The sequence below is a fragment of the Hyaena hyaena genome, unplaced genomic scaffold (genome assembly GCF_003009895.1).
Source record: "Hyaena hyaena isolate Hyena2069 unplaced genomic scaffold, ASM300989v1 scaffold_250, whole genome shotgun sequence".
Classification (NCBI taxonomy): Eukaryota; Metazoa; Chordata; class Mammalia; order Carnivora; family Hyaenidae; genus Hyaena; species Hyaena hyaena.
The window spans coordinates 1,321,867-1,346,931 of NW_024080882.1; the positions used below are offsets into that span (position 1 = coordinate 1,321,867).

General features: G+C 42.5%; 1 protein-coding gene across 1 annotated transcript in view; it reads right to left on the reverse strand.

Moving 5' to 3' along the window:
- Positions 1-4,815: 4,815 nt before the first annotated feature.
- Positions 4,816-25,065, reverse strand: part of HSD17B4 (hydroxysteroid 17-beta dehydrogenase 4) — an 85,853-nt gene continuing 65,603 nt past the window's right edge. Inside the window, exons 21-24 of the mRNA XM_039244950.1 lie at positions 22,306-22,392; positions 21,194-21,332; positions 11,962-12,089; positions 4,816-6,341 (exon numbers count right to left, since the gene is read on the reverse strand). Coding sequence (XP_039100881.1) covers positions 6,252-6,341; positions 11,962-12,089; positions 21,194-21,332; positions 22,306-22,392 — 444 coding nt within the window. The 3' untranslated portion in view covers positions 4,816-6,251. The remainder of the gene's footprint in view (positions 6,342-11,961; positions 12,090-21,193; positions 21,333-22,305; positions 22,393-25,065) is intronic.

Genomic DNA, 25,065 nt, shown 5'->3' on the forward strand with positions numbered 1-25,065 from the left:
CAAACACACAACACCACTCATTTTCTTATGATACACTGGGTGAACAAGACTGTTATGTTCAGATCATGAACTACTTCATATCAGAAACAGAGGCCCGTTCCTCCTGGCCCATCAACTGCCTCCCAACACAGGGCGTGTACCTCTTGTCTGATTTACTCCCACAACCACCGCATTTGAACCAGGCATCTAAGGCTTATTGCTTCCATTCCTTTTTCTTGCATGGCCATACAAAACATAGTAACGCTAGCCATGAAAGCCTTGCTGCAGTCAGGAGGCACTGACTTTGTGTAAGGCCATCACTTCGTTTTGTTTGTTTTTTTTTATGACAAAACTCACCATTACGGACACACTGACACTTGCCCTCCTCGCCTCACCCCCCAAGTGAGACAAGCATACGGGAACCTGTCGGCTGTAAAGCCACTCTTACCATCTGACTCAGTAAGAAATTCCACTCCTGAAAGTTTAAACCTAAGAAAACAATTCCAAGGCAGTGCAATGTTTACAACAGCCCTGTGTAAACAGCGGCGGTTCATGAATGTTGACGGAGGCCGAAAAGGGAAGATCAGGGGGATCCCTGAGTTGCTGGTTTGGCAAACCGAGCAGGTGCTGGTGGCTCGGGCGGCTGAGAGCTGGTAACTGCGTGTGCCAGGCAGTTTTAACTGCCTGGGTGTGCAGGAGGGAGAGGGTCTTGCCTACTTTCTTAATGGTTTACAGCAAGTAAGGATGATAGTCTTAAATGCTGTTTTCTTTTTTGTTATTATTCATTTATTTTGACAGAAAGAGAGAGAGAGAGAGAGAAAAGAGGGAGAATCCCAGCAGGAGCCCAAGGCGGTGCTCAAACCCACAAGCCATGAGATTGTGACCTGAACCAAAACCAAGAGTTGGAAGCTTAACCAACCTAGCCACCCAGGTGTCCCTTAAGTACTGTTTTTTGAAATGTTTTTATTTTTGAGAGACAGAGTGCCAGTGGAGAAGGGGCGTAGAGAGACACAGAATCCAAAGCAGGCTCTAGGCTCTGAGCCATGTCAGCACAGAGCCCAACATGGGTCTCGAATTCACGAACTGCAAGATCATGACCTGAGCCGAAGTCGGATGCCCAACTGACCGAGGCACCCAGGTGCCCAAAGTACTGTTTTCTTAACCAGCACTCAATATCTATCCCCAGGTCTCATCCTACAGGCCAAACCTAAACACCCCCACGGCCCCCCGTGCCGGTTGTTTTTGTACAAGTTTGTACCTTTTTCACAAAGCTGTTAAAAAAAAAAAAAGATTCTACAGATGTGGCCTGAAAAGCCTAAACTATTTACTATCTGGTCCTTGAAAGAAAGTGTTTGCTGAGACTTCATTTAACCCATTGTTGTTACCGACTGACATACCTGTAACATCAAAAGACATTACAGAATACAGAGCCGAGCTGTCCAACCTCCTTTCAAAGGACACTCCCTTGATGTGATAACTTTCTAGTCTGTTTCTCTGGTTCAGTTTTACATCTTCTTCCATGTTACCTGCAGGAAATTTCCCCAGCAACACACAGCTCTACTTGTCTAGTTGGATCTTCTCATCAGCTGGCGACAATTTATGCGGACAACTTCTTAAACACAGGTTCAGAGGGTCCTTCGGTGGCTCAGTCGGCTGAGTATCTGACTTCGGCTCAGGGCATGATCTCTCAGTTCATGAGTTCGAGCCCTGTGTTGGGCTCTGTGCTGACAGCTCAGAGCCTGGAGTCTGCTTCAGATTCTGTGTCTCCCTCCCTCTCTGCTCCTCCCCCACGTGTGTGTGCTCCTTCTCAAAAATAAACAAACGTTAAAAAATTAGTTTTGGGACAAGGCTATAAATAGCTCACTCTTACATGGGTACATTTTGAACTGGAGTGTCTCGACATTTCACCCCCTCAGGTTATCTTTTTCCACTTTTAAGCGACGTTAGCCCCAATGTCTAGAGATCACTTACTAGGCAATTTTGAGCCAATATACTAAATATTCATGTAAAATAAATCTACTTTCTTTTTAGCCAAGGCCTGCAATTTTTCTTTTTGGCCTATTTATGGGTTTTTAAACAGTTGCTTGGTTTGTTTGTTTTTTTCTTTCCTCTCCCCTCTTAAATACCTTAGTCCACACTGAATTAAAAAGTTCTGCTCTTCAGAAAATCACTTTCTGTCCCTTTCGGGTTTTGAGGTCTCTCAACTTCAGGATTTCTCAGTGCAATTAGGTTATCATTTAATTTTGCTGCTCTATTTGTTGACCTAATAAAGGGTAAACTTTATGTTGGGACACGATTATTAGATTATTACTCAAATCTATTTCCCTCCACTGTAAAAATCCACTTTCACAGATTGTTTCCTTTAAAATAGATATATCCGGGGCACCTGGGTGGCTCAATTGGTTGAGTGTCCGACTTCGGCTCAGGTCATAATCTCTCTGTTTGTGGGTTTGAGCCCCCCGTCGGGCTCTGTGCTGACAGCTCAGAGCCTGGAGCCTGCTTTGGATTCTGTGTCTCCCCCTCTCTCTGCCCCTCCCTAGCTTGTGCTCTGCTTCTCTCTCTCAAAAACAACCATTAAAATTTTTTAAAAAATAAAATAGATATACCAACTTCTGTGAGAAGTCAGAGATTGTTCTAGCAGTATTTAGTAAGAACAGTTTCACAAAGGTGCACACTTGGAAAGCTTAAGAATATAGAGGAGTTTACCAGGTGGTGAGGTTAAAAAAAAAAAAAAAAAGCAAGTTGGGAGAGCTAAGGAGGCTTTGCAGAGGGAGCATGTGATTTGTGTTCCCAGTATTCTCAATTTCCTCAGATATCACACCTGATGAGCTCTCAGACCATGAGGTTCAGGGGGAACTGACCTCATGGATGGAGAAGAGTTAGCAGAGCAGCTCTGAGACAGCTATCCTCAGAAAGGTTTGCCTGCAAGGCTGGTCCTGGGCTGGCATTTGGAAACTTAGGTTTCAGGAGGGTTGCCGCAGAGTGGCTCTCTGTACCCACACTGTACTATGGGGTTTATGCTACATATACCTGCTTCCCTTCTATGAATCCAAAATTTTGCTATGTGGTCTGGCAAGAGAGGCCTGTGTGATGAGCCTCCCAGTGAAAACCCTGGACACTGAGTCTTGACAGACATTTTACACACGTTCTCACGACTTGATGCTGGGGGATTAAGTGTGTCTTGTGTGACTCCCTGGGGGAAAAAAGCCTTGAAAGCTTTTACCTGATTTCCTCTGGACTTCACTCAATGCAGCCTTTTTCTTTTCCTGCTTTTGCTTTATCTTTTCGATATAATAAACTGTAGTCTTGAGTATGGCTATATGCTGAGTCCCTCAAGTCCTTCCATCAAATCATCAAAACCAAGGGCGTCTTAAGGACCTCCCAACACACTACCCTTAGCTATACATTTGGGCCCTGGTAGATGCAGCCCAATCGGCATAGCCAACATCTCTAAAGAGGTGAATGGAGGATTGGCTTCTGACTCAAGTGAGAGCAGATGAAGCTTTCGCTGGGGTTCTGAGAACCCAGGGCTCTTTATTCGGCCGGTTGATGCAGGATGGGACTGTGAGGCTGCACCTGGTGGTGGCCTTCTTGTGACCAAATAGGAATGAGCTGGGGTTACCAGGGAGGGTACCACACGGAGCTTGTGGATAAAGCAGGGAGAGAAGGCAAGGAATTGGGGCAGGATCACAATCATGCCCCTTCAAAGACAGTCCTACTCTTCTGGATGTTTTCTTGGTTACACTGGCAAGTTGTGTTACGCCAACTTGAACTAGTTTTATTCCTGGCCACTGCAGGAATCCCAACTGATGCAACATGGAACCATACCGGAGTCTGGTGGAGAGATGGCCACACAGGAACCCTGTCAGGTTTCTGAGCTGGGAAGTCACATATTTATTCAGGTGTGTGTACTAGTAAGGCCCCTCTGGTGGAGGAGGGTGGGTGCTGAAAAACTGGAGCCCAGCTAGAACACCAGTAAGTCATACTTGGGTAGTGGCAGCTGGAAAACCCTGGAGTATTCTCTAAAAGGTGGTGTTCTTTTTTATTTATTTATTTATTTATTTTTACTGTTTTATTTATTTGAGAGAAAGAGAGAGTGCAAACAGGAGAGGGGCAGAGAGAGGGGGGGAGAGAGAGAATCCCAAGCAGGATCCCTAGTCAGTGCAGACTCCAATGCCGGGCTCTCAACAACCACAAAATCCCGACCTGAGCCAAAATCAAGAGTCTGACCCTTCCCCAAATGGGCCAACCAGTTGCCTCTAAAAGGTGATGTTCTTAACCAAGGCAACAAGAATACACGCACATTTAGGAGAGGACGGGAAGATGATGTGTTTATCTTGAGCGTTCATACACAATGACAACAGAGGACCTAGTAATGACTTATAACTGTGGGTGGGACTGTGGGAATATGGAGGGAGCACAGCTACAATACAGGTTCAAAGGCACTGGCTCCAGGGAAGAAAATGTCTTCCAAAGAGTGGGCAGGCCTGAAACCTCGAACCTGATCCTACAAAGATAGGTAGAAAGAAGAAATTATAAAAGAGACAAGGAAAAGACAGGGAGACTAACCCTTTGGGTTCATTAATAAGTTAATACATTTCTTAATGGAGGATAAAAGGGAAATAAGGAATTAAGGGGGATAGTTCATTCAACAATATTAAGATTACAGAAAATGTTAACGAGCATGAAGACAAAGAAGGCGGCACTAAATCTGGATACCAGCAGCTCTCTGACCCTTGAGACTGACAGAGGAAGATTAGTTAAGATCATTAAAACATCTCTTTCTTAACACGCTGTAAAGACCTAGGGTCTATATTCAACAATCTCAACAGTGTGTGGCATTTGATTACTTTTAATATGCTGTTTCCATGTGGAGGACACCAAGCTCTTCCGAGTTCAGGAGCAACAGCTACCACAACAAAAGACCAACGTTAAAAGGCTGCCACTTTAATGACAAATTCAATTGGTATAACAATAAATCACTCTGAATTATAGTTAATTTTAGGATAACATACAGAGATCATGAGACTGAGGTGTAAATGCCCAATACGTAAACTTCTCTTCTAGGTCTTCTAGGCACCCTGCTCATTCATTTAGTCAGCGATACTGAGGTGCACCTCCGCGTTCCCCCACTGGGCTAAATATTCCAATTCCATGTTTCTGAGCCTGTTCCCCTTGATCCCTGAGCTCTAGTTTCTTCGGTCTTCTCTCCTGAAGCAACGTGCCAGTCCACGGTCCCAGAAGCCCTATTTGGGACTGAAGCCGGTCCCCCAGTGACTGAGCAAATCAGGGGACTGTGAGCACACTCCTCGGCCCTGGGCCATGGTCCTTCCGCAGGGTAGGCTGTAACTGGTGACTAGTTAGTGCAGGGCAATGCTGAAGGGCACCACAGCCTCCTCTGTTCTCTCTCTGCCTCCTCCGTTTACCACTCCCCACCGAGGCGTTGATCCCAACAACACGCCCAAATACATTTCCTGCCCGTAGATCTCCATGTCAAAGTCCGGTGGCCAGGGAACGCTGCCTGTAAGAGGCCCCTACGCACAGATGTTCCCGGCTGGGGTCCACGATTGGAATGCACTCCATCTCCGACCTCGGCATCCCACTTGCTGGTCGCCTCTGTGGCCAACTCCTTAGCACACGTCATCCGGGCTACACGGTGGGGAAAAGACTAGTGTGACAGTACTTGCCTGTGACCTATTTCTGATTTGAGATTACTGATTAAATAAGAAAATTCTTATGTGTGGTAGACTTACAGGCATCACGTGAAAATTAAGAAATTTCAACAAAACTGAGGCAAGAAGAAGGAAAACTATTTGCGAACATAAAGACCGTTTTCCTGCTTTAAAGTAGAACACCATCATAGCAAAGTATGAAGAATAAGTGAATACATGTGACAATTCATGTTAAAACTGGGTTATCGATACATTAGAGAACAGAAATTAGGGAAAGTCCAAAAGACATGAAAGTGGCTTTCCTCATTTAATTTTCCTTTCTACTTATAAATGCTATCGCAGTTCTGAAGATGTGGGTGAAAATTTTTTTATTATGAAGATAGAGCTCTAAGAACACAAAGATAATTACATGCTAGCTCAGAGTTCATTGTAAAAATAATGATAACATGAAAAGTTAGTAAAAAATTAAAATCTGAAAAGTTATCTAAAATCTGAAAATGTTAAGCAAAGTCCCCTGTATCTTAACTGTGATCACTTCTGCATATCTGGGTGAAGAGAATATTGGAATTCTCTATTCTTATTAACAAGGTGGTATGTCCTTCACAGCTTGGCATAGTCTTTGAGAATCATTTGAAGCTTCTGGGTCAGCAAGATGTTCCCTCTGACCTTCAGTCTGCCACTAAAGAATGCCTGGAAAGGAGAGCGGGGTAGGGGTGGGGGGAGGGTGTCAGATTTTATCACGTTGCATTTCATTTCTTTTCTTAAAAGATCACTGTTCAGACTGAATACAATTGAGATAATAACTCTGGACGACAAAGGCAGCGTTCACCTAGCAATGATACTTTAATGATTATGGATGGCCCCCAAATTCCTAGATACCTAAGAAAAAAAAAAGACTCCTTGTGTATTTTGGAAAACCACAGAATATTGTATTTGAATTGACAGATCTGGGAGTTCTGTGTCTCAACCCACACTTGGATGTCGGTCTATGTTCTTAAATGTGAATTTGAGACCCTATGAAGAAAGGGCTTTGCTATAGTCCTGACAATAGACATATTTCTTACCCTTCTTGAAAGAGAAAGCCACGTACGGACAAAATAAGTCCGTGTAAGACAGCAGTGAATCGACCCTGTGCTGTAGCATCAGAAGGGCTGGGTTAAAACCCAGGACAAGCAAGAGCAATTAGTTAACCTCTCTGAGAGCTCAGGCCTCCTCATCCGCTGGGGCATGACAACAGTCCCTAAATAATGCAGCTTTGTCGCTGAGCTAAATGAGATAGTGTGTCAAGCGCTTAGCTTAGCGTGTGACATGTGGCCTATCAAACTCATCATTGTGACCAAGTGAAGGCTGGTGAGTTCAAACACCAGGTAGTACAGTCACCTGTGTGTCTGACCTGACTGAGACTTGTCCATGTTCCTCAAGTTCAACCTCGTCGTCAACTTCCTGCCAGTAAGAGAATACACACATCACAGGTCATATAGCTCACTGGGAAAATACAGTATATGGAATATGAAGGGAACAAGAAGTCCCTAGGTTTTTAGATGGATGGAAAATACTGTGATATCCATGTACTCTTACCATTACAAAGCAGCCCTAGAAATATAGTCTCACTTGAGAAGGCAAGCCATCGCCTTGCAGTGGGCCTGTTTACTGCCGGTCGACAGAGGAGAAAACTTCAGTCCAGAGAGCTATAATACCCGGCTAAAGGGGCAGCGCCAGTGAGAAGTGGGGCTAGGCTGTGTACTCACACGTGTTCTTCCTCAACACAGCCTCTGGCTTATCAACCAACAGTGACTTAATCTTGGAAGCAAAACCCTCATCAACTGGAGGGAAAGCAAAGATACGTCAACTTTTTAACCCAGAAAGCAGTAAAGGGGAACTCATTCACCATCAAGATCAAGTGCAAGGTGTCCAAATGGGAGCCTGGGATTTTAAAGGTAAGACGGCTTTGGAGGGCAGTGAGTGGCGCTGTGCTCCACAAGTGTGGCAGAGGCATCAGTACAGAAAAGGGCCTGCTGCGTCCCAGCTCTGAGACGAACTGGCCACCGAAGATCAGAACCCCTAACTCCCTGCAAGAGATACGCCAAAACCAAAGTGAACAGTGTCACAGAGTGGAAGAATTTTGTGTATTGGCGTTGGTTCCCTCTATTTCCTTAGGATAGATTCCTAGAAGAACAATTACTTAATCATGACATGACCACGCTTCCCCATCACCAATTTCCAAACTGTGCGGCACGGCTTCACGGCAAATCACAGGCATAGTACGGAACATTTAACATTTCCGAGGGAAATACAGTGACATCAGTCAAACACAACTCTTGCTTGGACCTAATCACTTAATAAACTGGACAGTCAGGTATTTCTCTGAGCCTAGGAGTGCGAGGCAAAAAATTGCCACGAAGGAACAAAGTCTGAAGCCCTCCTCCAGTGCTTTCCAGAAAGGCTACACCAAATTTATATTCGCTCCAGCTACCTGAATTCTCTCATCCCAACTTTGACGGTACTGTTCATTTGAGGCAAAATGACATCCGCTAATTTGCATTTTGTGGCTCCTGGAAAAAGTTAATAGTTTTTCTTATGTATGTTAGTCATTTCTATTTCTTTATTGACTACTGGTTCATGTCTTTTGCGTGCTTATTTCTATTTGGTGCTTTCCAGAATGTTGCAGAGGTTACTGGTACCACTACACTGTGTATCATTGTTGTCTTTATTAGTTCCCCCAGGTTTATGGGAGAACCTCATGGAGTCCAGCATGCTGGCATTTTTGGTTTCCCCATGGACTAAAGTGCTGCTGGTGAGCTTCTGTTCCTTGTTTTTATCCTTGTTTTAATCTGCTCAAGTATTGGTCATGGCCCACAGTATGCTAGGTGATAGTCTGGGCAGGAAATAGGTATCTTCCTCTGTTCCCAGGGAGCTAATGTTATAGTGGGGAAGTCAAAAAATAAAATGTAAGCAAGTAACTAAAACCCGTTATAAACACTAGGAAGGAGAGAGCAGGATGCTATCTCACATCCTTTCTAACAGAAAGGGACTGCTTTGGATGAATTGAAGCCACTGATGCAAAAAGCTTGGGAGTAAAGTTCCAGAAAAGGTAACGGCATAGACACCGAAGGAGTAAAGGGTGATGGGAAGAAATGGGAGGAAACAAGCGCTGTGGGCTGAAGCAAGAAAGACGAGCAAGAAACTCGCCATGTGAGATACTGTCCTGTAGTTTGGATGTCATCCAAGTGCAAATGGAAATCTTAGAGAGGTTTTCAGATGGGGTGACCAATAATCTAATTTACATTTTTAAAGGGTTCCCCTGGACCCTGTGTGGAGAACAGACTGGTGGAGAGGCAAGGCTGGAAGCAGGAGGACCAGCCAGGAAGCCAAGGGAGTAAGCCAGCAGAGATGCTGGAGGCTTGGATCGTGGTGGTGTCTCCAACAATGAAGAGAATGAATGTTACAAAGATCAGGCAGAACTGAGGACAAACAGAATACAGAGGTATATATAGAAGGATGCCGAGATAATCCTTACATTATCAAGCATACTGACTTGGGCAGATAGGCAGTGGTGCCATTTACCGAGATGGAGGAGATTGGGGGAGAAAATGAACTCAGGAGTTCTATCTTAGATGCAGTCAGTGAGAGATGCCCATGAGACCTCCCATCAGAGAGGTCAGGCAGAGCGATGCTGACGGCACTAGGGAACTCAGAAAAGACAACTAAGTCAGACATTTATCTGTGAGTTGTCTATACATCCAAGGCTTTAAATAACATAGAATGGATGAGCTCATTTGGGGAAAGACTGTTACTTAGAGAAGAGCCCTGAAATGAGCCCTGAGAAGCACCAAAGGTAGAGAAAGCAAAACCAGAGAATATGGTGTCATGAAAGCTGAGGGATGATATTATTTTGAGAAGTTGGTGGTTAGCTCAGTTGGATGCTAAGAAGGGCTAAAGTGGACTTGGAATGGAGTAAAAGACAATCAGAAAAGCAATGAACAAAGAATCACTAGTTTGAGAAGCCATTTTTACGAATCATGAAGGAAGCCACCACAGTTGACAAGAGTAGGTGGCAGAGAGAGGAAGACTGTATAAGAGGAGATGTGGCCAGTGATGGCTGACGACTGATAGTAGCACTGAGGTCGGGGAGAAGGTAACAGAGCCAAATGGCTTCAGAAAAACTCTGATATTAATTAGAATTTCTCAAAGGATTATCATTAAGAATAATGAATACCTAGGTTTTCATCAAGTTTTTGTTTCTGCTTTTATTTTTTTATACTTCCTCCCATTCCATCTGCTGGTGACTTAGGCACGTGGCGTGAGGAAAGCACCACCATTTTCTATGCCACTGCCCTGTGCTATCCACTAAACGACACACACACCCCCAAGGGTCTTGTCGTCCTGGCAATTACAAAAACGTTGCCCTGATCCTACATTAAATCTTTATATAAGGGCATCTCAAATGTAACATGTCTAAAAAAGAACTCTTATCGACCCACTCTCTGCCCTGGAGTCAATTTTCCACTCAGTGGCCAGAATGACTTTGCACACTCATGCCACCACTCAATGGCTTCCTATCACACTCAAGATCTAGATTCTTTGCCAAGACCTCTAAGGCCCTGTGCAAACCAGCCCTTCCTTGCTCTCCCACTCTCCCTCCTCCCCACTCCTGATGCTCTTCACCAGCCTCCTCCAGCAGCACTAGTTAAAGTGCTCCAATAAAGCCCGGCTACTCCTGCCTCAACACTGAGTGTTCTTGGCCTCGTGGCTCATCCATGAGCACTCACTTTGGCCAGCGCTGTCGGGCCTTTGTGGACAACCCCATCTCAGTTCCCCCAGCGTGTCACCATCTAATCCAGGGGCCGGCACTACAGCCTGAGGGCCAAACTCGTTTCTGCAAATACAGTTTCACAGTTGGAACACAGCCCCATTCATTCGCTTCCACATTGTCTGTGGCTACTCTGACTCTACACAGGCAGAAGTGAGGGGGGTGCAGTGGAGACCATTTGGACCACAAAGCCTAGAATGTTCACTAGGTGACCCTTTACCAAAAAGTTTGTTACCAGTGCTATGACCCATCATTGTGCCTTATTTTTCTTCATACCTGAAATTAGATTTCTTTTCCCTTCCCCTCTAGAACTAAGCTCAAACAGTAGGGGGCGCTGTCTCGTTGAGTCACACTTAGTACCCTAATCAGAGTAAGTGCTGAATAAATTTCTGGGAAGGAATCAACTGAGGACACTTGGTGCGAAGAAGTAGACTGTGCTCTTCATATACATTATCAGATTTAGTTATGACTACCATTTGGGATTATTACAATGATTCAATTGACTTTATCATGGAGAACACGGAGATTTAGAGAATAAGTGACAGCCTGGATTGAAACTCTGACCTATCTGACATCAAAGATTATATTTTTAACGCTACACTAATTACTGTACAGTTCTTTTTAAAGAACTTTTCTACCCAGGGAAAGTGCACTTTCACAGGTATTCAAATTACTCTGCCCCTTGTAAACTTGCACAGCTGTGCTCATAGGCTTTCCTTGTTAGGGAAGTCACTGGATTTTATAGCTTGGGTTGTGGTTATAAACGACTTTTATTTTCAGTAGGTTGGGTTTGCTGTTGTGTGAAAGCTACTTTTTAATAATTACTGAACATTCAATTGCTTGCCTGAAGCCCTTCAATTCTAAGAAACGGTAGTTGATTCTCTTGGGATTTCTACCTATGCAACAATGGTTTGAAAGTAACAGGTTCTTCTCTGTTCTTATTGTTACATCAGTCTCTTTAATTTTGTGTGTATGTGGATTGGCTAAAAGTCTCAGAACAATATTAATTAATAGTGGTCAGAGAGGGCAGTCTTGTTGTAACCATTATCTTCCATGGAAAGGCCTCTAAATGGTTCACCTTAAGTAAGACAGACACTAACTGTTACATCCTATCCTTCTATTTGCAGTTTTCAATGATGATTAAGACAACTTAATAATCTTCCACATTAGGAATGAATTTCTAATTTCAAAAATATCTACTAATGTATGGTTTTTCACCTGTAAATTAATGATAGAATATATTTAAAGGTCTAGATGTGGGTTTATATTGTTTTAGTCTATGCTGAAGTTGAATTTCACCCCCAAATTCAGTTTTAAAAGGTGTTATTTGGAACTCCATTAAAAATATATATGATCTGTCAACCCAGATATTGATATCAACTGTGTCTTCTTCAAAGATCTAAGGAACGTGTCTTATAAATCAGCATTTGGGAGTCAGCTGAAAAGTGCAATTGTCAAATAGGAAGCAATGATGATGAATGGACTTGTTAGGAACATTACCTTCTGAGGGTCAAGCTTGCCCAGGACCACCTCCATGAAATCTTCATCTGAAAGTATGAAGGTCGTATCCGCAGAGCCTTCTGCGGGGCCTTGATAAACTTTTCCAGAACCACTTTTTAGGTCAATAGCTGTCAAAGATAGGAAGAGGGTAATGTGTATTATTTTTTTTTCTTCACAACAGGAGAGTAAAACAAAGTAAACAAAATGCAAACATTTTTATAGTTTCCAAGTTATCGTGGCGCTTTCTACATTACACGTTCTCTGTCATTTAGAAAATTTCTTTATTTTTCAAGATGTCTTTTTTATAAAGAAGTTCTTCACAACAGTAAAATCAATACTAGTTTCACTTCAATGAAGAAGTATATACAACACAGACATTTTAAATGTGAATTAATGTAGAGTAAGATATAAGGAAGCTAAGTTGTTGGAGGTTATATGGGTAAGGCCTTTAGGTTCAAATACAGACTCTACAGTCAACAAAAGAAGAAAGCTTAATTTTAAAATAGGTGCATGCTGGGGGCACCTGGGTGGCTCAGTCAGTTAAGCATCTGACTTCGGCTCAGGTCATGATCTTGTGGTTCAGGGGTTCGAGCCCTGCATCAGGCTCTGTGCTGACAGCTCGGAGCCTGGAGCCTGCTTCACATTCTGTGTCTCCTGCTCTCTCTGACCCTCCCCTGCTCACGCTCTGTGTCTCTCTCTCTCAAAAATAAATAAACATTAAAAATTTTTTTTAATGTAACTTCTTTTACCTTAACTGTTTCTGACGGAAGTATTAAGTATCCCAGAACAGGCTGAGTAACTGGGAAAACTATGAAAAATTTCCTTCAATGTTCTCTAAGACATTTATAGAGCTGAATGCCAAAGCCACAATTTAGGAAGCTTCAACTACCTCACGTGTGACTGAGACCATCATCCCCTTCTCCAGTGTCAGCCTCTGGAAGGCGCTTTCTCTTGCTACAGTGAAGGAGCTATAATCGCATCCCTGTCCCTACAAGTGTGCAGAGAACTCCCAGCTTAGGGCCAACCTACATGTGCACGAGGAAAACCCAGAGTGCTTAACTGCATCCTGCTTAGCGCAAGACTTGCTCCAGAGGGAAAATGCTATCACTCCAATTCTTGAGAGTACCGAATTTGGCCAACTAAGGTAAAACAAGACGATAATGGTGACCTTGGGGAGGAAGGAGGGGAAGGAGAAGGGGATGTTTTTGCTTTGTACACCTCATTCACTCACCTCACTGCTGAGTTCCTACTATGAGTGTCAGACAAATGCAAGGTACTAGAAGACACGTGTGAAGAGCAAAGGCTCTGTTCTTACTGGCACTTAACTATGACACATGTGTTTTCGTTTTTGCTCTTGTAGCGTTAAAAAGAAAGACAGAAAGGGGCGCCTGGGTGGCTTAGTCGGTTAAGCGTCCGACTTTCGCTTAGGTCATGATCTCGCGGTTCGTGGGTTCGAGCCCCGCGTCGGGCTCTGTGCTGACTGCCAGCTCAGAGCCTGGAGCCTGTTTCAGTCTGTGACTCCCTCTCTCTCTGACCCTCCCCTGCTCCGCTGTCTCTCTCTCTCTCTCTCCTATAAATAAATAAAANAAAAAAAAAAAAAAAAAAAAAAAAAAAAAAAAAAAAAAAAAAGAAAGACAGAAAAAGAGAGGGAGGGAGTCAGGAAGGGTGGGGAAGGAAAGGGTAGGAGACAAACTCTAAACTCTAAAAAGCAAACCTCTGGCGTTCAACAAATAACCTCCATGAATTTAATTCTTCACAAGTAAGTCTAAAGCCCACACCAGTCCTGCTCAGGAATGAAGTGAGCTGCACACATTCTAATGCCCAGGTGAAGGAGGAAGGCTCTGAACTAACAAAGGTTCTTATCTGTTCACCTGCCCCCTCACTCCCCCTGGGTCTACGTGTGGCTTCACACCCATGACTCATGCAAAGCAACACGACTCTCTTCTGCGGAAAGCTAGTAACTACGACTGATGAAAGAAAAGAGGGCTCGGAAAGGGAAGGTTCTTAGCAAGAACACCGAAGTGAGGGTAAAGGACTGGAACGTCCAACTCCAAGGTGGCTCAGGTCATGGTCTACAACACGGCTCGTGCAGGAGACTCCTTATCCACCACCATCACCTTGGGTTTACAGACACTGGTAAGGTCATGGTTAATCTTACTGAAAGGAAGAAATAGACTATATATTTTTTCTTTTACTGGTAGAAATTATTTTAAAAGCTTTATGAATGACGTTAGCTCTGTATTCATATGATCATTAAGGCTCTGGAAAAGTCCATGAAAATTTCGGTTGTACTTGACAGCATTTAATGGGGGTGAGAGAACATGGCGTTCAGAAACTTGAAGATCTCTCAAGACCTTAGGGTGTATGTACCTCACAAATCACAAAGGAGAAGGCAGTTGTTTTTACTGATGCCTCCTTCCCTGAAGATCATGAATGTTTTGCTGGGACGAGAAACTCTTGTCATGTCTGTGTCCCCTACACTTCCCTGAATACAAAGTACTTAGAAACGATTTATTAATGTATGATTAGAAGAGCACAGTGAAGAAGCACCTCTATTAAAAAATAGTAACAACAACAAAATGAAAACTTAGGTTAAAAACAAAGATTTGTTTTAAATCACACCATGAAGGACACAATACTTTTGTGCTGCTCCTGCCAAAAACTCCAATTCAAGCTAATAATCATGGGAAACATCAAATAAACATAAACTGAGGAACATTCTATAAAATATCTGGGCTCTACTCTTCAAATATGTCAAGGCCACAAAAAACAAGAACAGACTTAGGAACTCATCCAGATGAACAAACTCAAGAGACCTCATGACGAAATGCAGTATCTGATCCCAACTTGACCCTGGGAAGCTCTTTCTTTTTCTTTCTTCATTTCTATTATTGTTGTTATTTTTCTTCCTATTATTATTCTTTTGCTATAAAAAACATTAGTGGGACAATTGGTGAAATAATAAGGTCTGTTGACTAAATAATACTGCATCAATGTTAATTTCTCACTATTGATAGTGGTTCTATGAATAGATAAGAGAGAGTCTTTGTTTTTAGGGAACGCTACTGGATCATCTGGGGGAATAAAGGACACTGTAAGTTCCAAATACTCTCAAATGCTTTAGAAAAATGATAATATGTATGATAAAAATAGTAAAGAATATGGAATAAAATCATAATTTGGAGAAACTGGGTTAAGGACAGAGACAGTGCTCTGTACTATTCCTACAACTTTTCTGTAAATCTGAAATCATTTCAAAATAAAAAAGTACAAAAAGATGTTATTAAGATGAATAGCACCCATAGCAAGAGGAAAGTCATTAACAACTTAAGTGATTCTGTGTGTGTATGTGAGTGCGGGCAAGTGGTCAGGGGCCGTGCTGGAAGAGGGGATGTGGTCACCGGTGCAAAGGGAATCAAGAGTAACCTGAAGCAGACACCACTCCAACACATAGGCCCCCACCCCTGTCTGGACACCACAGTTCTTTCCAAAGGTCATCTTTCCAAGTTTCTTCTATAAACCCATGAGATGCTTTTGGATCCCAGTCCAAAGGGTGGAACCGGCATCCTTACGACTGAGTTTATACCCCAGCTGAGAAACCCTCAAGGGTGAACTGGTTGGTCTGCTGGAAGACGAACACTGACCCTGGAGCTATTAGGACCCTGGTCCTAATGATCAAACAGTACCATTGAGGATGAATACATTCTGATCTTAAAAGAATGCCAGTTGCCAAATCTGTATATATTCTTCCACATTCTGGCAAATTTCTAAGGTCCAAAATAAATGACCTCTAATATTTAAAGAACATCTCTGTCCAGACACTGTTACGTAGTGCATAATGGATGCCTGGATTTAGTCCAATTAGGTAGGCTTAGCCCCACACAACTAATTTCAGTATATATTTTTTAATCTCAAATAATTTCATTATCTAAGCAGCAGTATGCAAACAATAATGCATAGTATTTCTACAATCTTGCTATACTAATGCCAATTCCAATTATGTTCCTATAATAGAAACAAATACAAATATGTGAAAAGAAACAAAATTTCCTTTAGGGGAAAAACAACCAAATTGTTCAACTGCCAACCAGCTTAAACCTATCATCAGAAGAAAAACAGAACATATTTTTTACTCAGCAACACTGTATCATTACTACAAGAAAATCAATCTGTCTTTATCAACAGTTCAGCTACATCTACTGAATACAATCAAACAACAGATAGATTCTTATTTGGAAATGGGGTTAATATTCACACCTAGAGTTACAACAAGTTTCATCATTAAGATTCCCAGGTCACAGTCTAAGATGCTCACTTTACTTAGAGACAAATAGAAATGCTGGAGCCCTTAGCTGAACAGCAGACAGTCTTGCTGGAATAACAAGAATCTCTGTCCATCTTCTTCCTGCGTGCCATGAACTGCAGAAGCAAAGCTAATACTCAGAGTCCCACCTACCATTTTTGTGAGCGTCATTTCCAAGTCTCTGCCTCGGCTGTGCCTTTATTTACCCCATGTTCCAGGCCCATGGTTCCTACCCCCGAGTCCACATCTCAGTCCGCTACAGGCAAGCACCATGGCTTATCCCCTTCTCCCTAAACCCCTCCCCTGGCCCATGTTTCACACATCTGGCAATGGAGTCAACAACCCCAGCCACACAGGCTCCAAACTCTGGCATCCGTTTGGACTCTTTCCCTTTCCTCTTGCTTTTCAGACATTATCAGTAGCCAAACCAGTCAATTCTTGTTAGCAATACAATAATCCACACATGCGTTCCTCTCTCCATTCCTGCCATGATCTTCATTTAGGTCCTCCTTCCCTTTCATCTGCAGTGCAAAAGCCCTGGTGTCTCCAACCTCGGTATTCAAATGTTCCTGTGTGCCGCCTCTAACAGTGCAGAGCCCGTCGTTTCAAACTGGTGACCTGCTACCTAGCAGGGAACCTCGCCCATGGCAAACCCTCAATTACTACTTGAATGAGCCAATCCTCCTGTTCTGTGAAACCTCGTTCACGTCTCTTATCAATTCTGTTCAGAATTATTTATGGATGGGAATAGGTCCCGACTCCTTATCTGAACTCCTCCAGGCAAAACGTGTTTTAGAATTCAGAACTTTCCAGATTTCAGAAAGGAAACACAGTGCATAAAACATGTATTATATCTCATGGAAGAGCTTCCATGATGCAACATTCTGTAAACAGATACACGATTTCTGTACTCAACTCATTCACGGGGGGTGAGATGGGGACAATTATTTGTATCGTATAAGTTCCAGTCAGGTTCTGGCATCAATGAGCTAGGAGGAAAAAAATGTTTCCATTTTTAGACTTTTTGGTCTCTGGAGAGGCAGACAGAAGAAGCTGTGTTTTAATTTTCAGGTAAAGCCTCCAATTCTTTACTTTCTTCTATGCCTTCCTGTCATCTTTCATTTCCTCTGAATTTTTCCTATTGCTCAGAACAACTGAATGGGATCCAAAGGGTTTACTAGAACAACTTTTGACTGGCTTTAGAAGTTAACAGTCAGGGCGCCTGGGTGGCTCAGTCGGTTAAGCATCCGACTTCGGCTCAGATCATGATCTCATGGTTCATGGGTTCGAGCCCCACATCGGGCTGGGCTGACATCTAGCTCAGAGACTGAAGCCTGCTTCTGATTCTGTGTCTCCTTCTCTCTCTGACCCTCTCCTGCTCACAGTGCCTCTCTCTCTCCCAGAAATTTAAAAGAAGAAGAAGAAGAAGAAGTTAACAGTCATGGGGCACCTGGGTGGCTCAATCAGTTAAGTGTCCAACTTTGGCTCAGGTAATGATCTCAGGTCTGTGAGTTCAAGCCCCGCACTGGGCTCTGTGCTGACAGCTCAGAGCCTGGAGCCTGCTTTGGATTCTGTGTTTCCCTTTCTCTCTGCCCCTTCTCCACTCATGCTCTGTCTCTCTCTCAAAATAAAGATATAAAAAAAGAATAAAATAAATTAACAGTCATAGATGTTATAAGCTATATTGCTTACTTACAAAAGGTTTCAGGGGGATCACGCTGTCCCTGAAGATTTCACTCATACTAACTAGAAAATATGCACACAACATGTTATTGTTTTAAAAGACAGAAGGTACCAATTTCAGAACTTTAAGGAAAAGAAAAGCAGGTATGTGATTTGTCTAAGACTACACACTCTACATGGCCTTCAGCACTTAGTCAACATCCACGGAGAGAGCCTACTGTGTTATAGGTTGTATTAGAAGCCAGAAATAAAAAATTAATCTGCAGCTCTTTCTCAGGCTCACACCCAAGGTCAGATGGGAGGAGATATCTAATTACGAACGACCATAGCCCAGTAAGAGACTGTGACAAATAACAGCTTGGTCAAAGGAAAGTCAGAGATTTCTTTCTCTACCTGATGTGCATCTATACCTGTGCAACCTAATCAAAGACTCCCTCGGGAAGTAAAAAGCCAAAGGAGATCCTTTATTCAAAAGGGTAAAATACCCAAAGGCACAGAGTATGAGGAAAAGGTGTTCACAGACAGCAAGGCTTTCAACCGCATTAGTCATAAAAAGGCACAGATAACAAGACCGCTGTGTCCTTGATATTGTTATAGGATTATATGTTTCACATAATATTTTATACATTACTATATAGTTATTATCTGATATATAATATTATACATTATTACACATTACATACTATTATAACATTAACAGTGAAATAAGAAGAGTAGGCTTCTCTCCATTTCTATCTACATAAGGAAGCACTGTGTATGGATCATAACATTTTAGTAACTCTAAAACAATACTTTGTAATCAAAACATTGTCTCCAGAAGCAGAAATAAGAAGGTGCAAGTGAGTATTCAAGATATGCTTCCCGAAGTTCCTCACCAAGGCCTTGATTCTGGCTCTTTATGCAGATCCAGGGCCCTCATCTCTCTGTTCTACGCTCTCAGCCAGTGAGAAAGGAAGGGACGGGCGCCTCTCTGAGGCCATCTTGGCCCAGCAAGGCAGAGGCCATGCCGGCCCTTGACCCCCTGCTCCTGTGTGACCACGCACGACAGGCCTCACAGGAGCCTCACCTTAAAGACACAGTTATGGCTCCGTGTGAACAGCCAAAAACCAAGCCTGACCCTGCGTCAACACCAGAACTCAGCTAGTTCTCCCGCGACTCAGATGAATCTAGTTTCAAACAACTCTTACTCTCCCTGCCTCTAACTACAGATGAGTGGGTGGTATCAGTAATGGCGTCTGGATGGCAGGATGGGGGAGGCTGGGGGAAAGAGCACAGTCCAATATCTGCAGGGTGGAATGCACCTCCCAGGGCACTAGGCCCAAACCCCTGGGTTCTGAGACTCGTACAAGGTCAGTCACTGGTGACTGTCCCTCCAGGGACACCCACGCTCAGCTCAGGAGCAGTGAGGACCTTCAGTCTGTTCGCCATGACCAGACACGAACAAGGCTGGGACAGTGAAGAGCAATTTAACATACAAACTATTTAGTAACAAGGTGTTTAAGAAAACATTTTTAAAACTGCTTGTGAAAAAAAACACATTAGGAACTCCCTAAATCAAAGCATTCAATCATCCATTTCATGGCATTAAGCGCCAAGACGAAAAAGACAGATGCCAACATGGAATCATGTCCTAAGACACCATACGCCTGGAGCCTAGGCCGCTTTTACTGCCGCCAGCCATGGTGATGTTGTCGGTGACACGGAGGCCGGGAGAAAGCATCAACCAGAAGGACAGTCACAACACGGCAGAGAAGCAGGTCCAGTAACAGGCAGCCAACCAAAGGGAATGGTGAAGGCTTTTAGGGAAAGCTTTACGATCCCAGTGTGACGTGAGCCTTACTAAGGACTGTGGAAGAGATGAGAAAGCAGGCGAAAGCTGCCGGGCATTAATATTAAGTAGTTATTAATAGGATTCCAATACTCCCATTTTTCCAGTGGAAATGTAAGGAAAACCCTTCTCCTAAGTTAATTAAGGTCATTTGTAAAGGGAAGCACATTTGCCAACACTATCCACGAGGACGGTACCACCAAGACAAGGGGCAAATCTGAGTTGCCAACATGACAGCTTGCCAGGAGTGACCCACTTGTCTACTTTACGAATCTCTGCAGGGCTCTAGGGTGCAAGCTTTGAGACCCATGGTTCGAGCACCTTCCCTCATTCTTTACAGATCTCATTCCTCTCCTCTGCCAGTCTCTTCAAAGATCCTGTGCTTTGTCTTGTAACTCAACTTCCAACAGATGTCCACCCCTAGGGGAAAAGCTGACTTCCATCATGGAGAGACAGAAAGAAAATAGGAAGGGCAGAAAAAAGAAAGAAAGGCGAGTGATAACACCTGCACACAGTGTTGATCTATGAAGTTATCTAGACAAAAATAAGATACTGAAATTCGGGGGACTGAATACCTATTACATGTTTGCCTTCCTTTCTTTATCCCCCAGAGCCCTTTTGAATTAACTTCCTAGAAGCACAATGACTCCCAGAAGAACAAGCATCAAAATGTTAACGGAAGGCAGTAGCATTATATAGATCATTATTTTTTTCTTTATGCCTTTATATATCAAAATTTATGTCATAGGCATACACTGCTTAAAAGGAACAACAATTGCTGTATTAACAAGGTTGTTAATATCAATCCAAGATCAGTGCAACAAAACTTCAAAATGTTCTTCTAGGAATACGTAACCAAAGACTTTTTCAAAAAGTTTCATCTGATTTAGAGATATATTTTAATTTTCTGCTCTAAGTGAGAATTTATAGCAATCTTAAGTTGTAGGGAAGAATAAAACAAACTGATTTTCAAGGCACTAAAGTAGTCAGTCTTAAACAGCAATCTGATAATGAAGGTGAAATCCAAACTATTAATGTGCTGGGATGAGGAAAACAATTTTAAATGTGTCAAAATATAAAGACTTAAAAATAGTTCATTTGACCTATAAATTTACTTTCTGTTTAAGGGTGATTTAAAGACGAAAGAAGCACAGAGCTAACATGGCTGTTTACAAGTACTCATTTCAGTCACTACAATGATAATAACTTTAAAACAGATATTTTCATTTTAATGGATTCTTTGCATCTCTGAAAAATACGCATGGGTTCGAGTGCTGTGAAACCCATTATTTCCCATGAAAAGGTAGGGTTTACCTTACATACCTTCAAAGAGACAGGCTCTAATTACAGCACAGACACTCTATGTCCGTGTGCTAAGAGTCACCTCAGAGTACGACAAAGTCAGGGAGAGAACTTACTCCACTTGGCTGCAACGTCTCCCCCCTTAGTGATGTGCCACTCAAATATGGCACCCACTTTCTTCGCCACGTCACGCCCAATATCCCCAAGGCGGCGTCCTATTTCCTCAAACACCAGGGTACTCTGAAGCTTCTCACCCTAGCAAAAAGAGAACATTAAATTTTAAAAGTTTTGTAAAATGACACACGGGGAAAAAGATTGCAAAATGTATGGGCAATAAAGTTCTTATTTTTTAAATCTGCATAAAAATAAAGCAAATCAGTTTTTTGCACACCAGCGTTCTTTGACACTTCCTTTACATTTATTCACATCACCCAGGACCTTAGTCCTCTTAATGAGGATTTTACTCTTCTCAGAATTCAGAAATAGTATTTTAAAAGCACACTAGGAACTAGACAACCTACATCCTAACTAACTTCAGCAGGGAGATACTGGACAAGTCAGTCTAACCTCTGCAGTCTCATCTTTCTTGGTAACATGGGATTAAGTTATATGATTTTCCTTGTAGCTTTAACACCTCAAGTTTTTGATCTTAGATTCTTCTTAAGGGATTTTAATCCTCAGTCATTCATGTGATATAGTTCATGAGAGACCATTAAAGATCCTGAGTCTGAGAACCTCAAGATTACAAAGTTAATATTCTCAAGAACAAGAATATAAACATTTGCATTAAAAGCCTCAGCATGTTAAGAGAGTAACACAGCATTTTAATAAATAACACATGCTATTGTTTTCATATTTGCGCACAAAACTTTACACAGATCTGTAAATCAAGAACCGGTGTAGGATATTTAACTTTTTCATCTGGTTTTCTCCAAAATATTGTTAGCTTAAGATTTCTCATTAAGCAACTGATTTAGTTACTCTAAAACTAAAAAATGAAGTATTTTCTCTTGAAAGGCACCCCAGTGTCTCCCTTTAAAAAGTTTTAAAAATTCCTAAGTTGTCAAAATATTCCTTTTACTTGAAGCCATTCTGAATTAAAATCCTTCAAGAATTAAGAACCTTTCACAGCTCTTAATTTTCTAAAGCGGCCTGAACTTTCTAGAGGTAATCTTAACTGAAATGCGTAACTCAGGAAATGACTTGGATACCGGTTTCCACCACCTACCTCAGAGGGCTTCTTAGCTGAAATATCAGATGCTGGCACAAGATCCACATATGCCTGTGAAATGACGATGTCTCCAGTTTCGTGGACCTTACAAAGAGAGAGAAGGAAAAAAACCAGTTCACTCTGATGATTCCAATGAAAACACAGTATCATTGTAAAGCAGTATAAAGTCATTTAAAATTAAAGTTTTTCCTAATAAGAAAAAAAATAATCCAGATTAAATAAGCTTTATAAATTAAATATCAAGATGAATAAATAAGTCTTACTGTTTTCATACCACTGTTATTAACCCAACTATAGAATCAACTGACGCCCTTTTAAAGAACACCTGTGACCAAGCTCCCATCTCCAAAAATTCTAATTTAAATAGTCTGGGGTGGACCCCTGGCATTCGTATTTGGAGATTTTTTTTTTTTAATTTTTAATGTTTATTTACTTTTGAGAGAGAGAGAGTGCAAGCAAGAGAGGGGCAGAGAAAGTCGGAGACACAGAATTCAAAGCAGGCTCCAGGCTCTGAGCTGTCAGCACAGAACCCGACACGGGACTTGAACTCACAGACCAGGAGATCATGACCTGAGCCGAAGTTGGATGCTTAACCAAATGAGCCACCCAGGGGCCCCTGGAGATTTCTTTCTTAAACGTAAGTGTGTCTACTAGGGAGCCAGGGTGAGAATTGCTGAATTCGTATAAACAGTACAAGGCACAGCACAATATCCATGAGGTACCAGTACTCAGAAGTGTGTTTGTTCTATTAATTGAATAAAACTGGCTAGGAACAGACGGTAGTGGTCTTTTTAAAGTAATAATCCAAGTTCTTCTTTCAAATAGGAAGGGTACATAGCATAATCAAAACCCTTAAATAGACTTTCATCAAAATATTTATTCAAGGAACTCAAATTTTAATTTGTAATACTTCATCTAAAATTATTCCAATAGCTACTCTTTCATAAAAATGTGATATTGCTACAGATATACAGGATAATGTCTAACAATTAAGGTGGCATTCATTAATGTTGATTTTTAACACTTAAGAAGATCATTCTCAGGGCACCTGGGTGGCTCAGTCGGTTAAGCGTCCAACTCCTAATTTCAATTCAGGTCATGATCTCATGGTTTGTGAGTTTGAGCCCCACACCAGGCTCTGTGCTGACTGTGTGGAGCCTGCCCGGGATCCTCTCTCCCTCTCTCTCTCTGTCATTTCCCTGCTTGTGCACTCTCTCTTAAAATAATAAATATATAAAACATTTAAAAAAATAATTCTCCTTTGACTACTTGCCATTGTACTTGAGAAAAAAGATTTTTCAAAGAATTTGTTCACTTTGTTCTAATTATATACAGTGCAAAGCATGGAAAGAGACAATTTATGAACAAAATACACTTTAGTAAATTACCTTCTTGTGACCAAGCCAAGCACGTCATTTTGGAATATTAGCTTAAAATGTTTTTTAAAATACAACATGAAGGAAGGAAGGAAGGGAGGAAGGGAGGAAGGGAGGAAGGAAGGTGGAAAGGAGGGGAAGAGGGAAGGGATGGCGGGAAGCACGTCATTTTGGAATATTAGCTTAAAATGTTTTTTAAAATACAACATGAAGGAAGGAAGGAAGGAAGGAAGGGAGGAAGGGAGGAAGGAAGGTGGAAAGGAGGGGAAGAGGGAAGGGATGGCGGGAAAGAAGGAAAGAAGGAAGGAAAGAAGAAAAAAAGGAAGGAAGGAAGGAATGGGGAGGAAGGGAGGAAGGAGGGGAGGTTAGAAAGGAGGGGAGGAGGGGAAAGCAGGCAGGCAGGCAGGCAGGCAGGAAGGAAGGAAGGAAGGAGGGAAGGAGGGAAGGCTGGAAAGGAGGGGAGGGAAGGAAGGAAGGGAGGGAGAATTCCTATATATAGCTAACAGTAAAGAGTGTCTCTAATCACTGAGGGGAAAGAGCAAATATAGTGAAAAGATAAGATATGCTTCAGTTTCACCAAAATGGCAAGGAGGTATTATATTCTGACATTACATTATTTCCTAGCCCTTTCATTCCATGGAAATTATTTCTGTGCTGTTCATTACTAGAACTGGAGAAAACAGAAAACTGTAATGTATTAATGGACCTTAGCACTTTCATATTTTCTCACCTTACTCAAAAAATCAAACTTAATCAAAATAATGAGAAACTAGAAAGGCTCTAGAGTATGTGGCACAAACATTAACTGCAGGAGGACTTCCAAGAAAGGCCACATGTGAGTCTGTGTGGGCAGGAAACAGGAGTGAGCAGTAAGGTGCGGGCTGCTGCCTCCAAGGGCAAGGTAAGAGATTGAAAGGAGCCTGAAAAGCCAGAAAGCCAAGGGAGTGATGGGGAGTGATGCGTGTACACAAAGGAAGCAGCAGGTGGTCCTGCAAGCCGGAGGACTCAGAGGAGCAGGGCAACCACATCAAGAAGAGTGCTGCAGAGTTAGTTATGAAACAAGTTGTGACACAGTAAGAAGAACTAGGGCCCCGGGAGGTAGGCTTTGAGCCAGAAGACCTGGGTTTGTACCCCAGCTCCACCACTTTACGCGTGACCATCAGCAAGTACTTAAGAGACCCGAACCCAGGGCACCTCGGTGGCTCAGTCAGTTAACTAACCAACTTCAGCTCGGGTCATGATCTCATGGTTCGTGGGTTCCAGCCTCACTCAGGCTCTGTGCTGGCAGTGTGGAGCCTGCTTTGGATCCTTTGTCTCCCTTTCTCTCTGTCCCTCTCCCACTCATGCTCTCTCTCAAAAATGAATAAATGTTCAAAAGAAT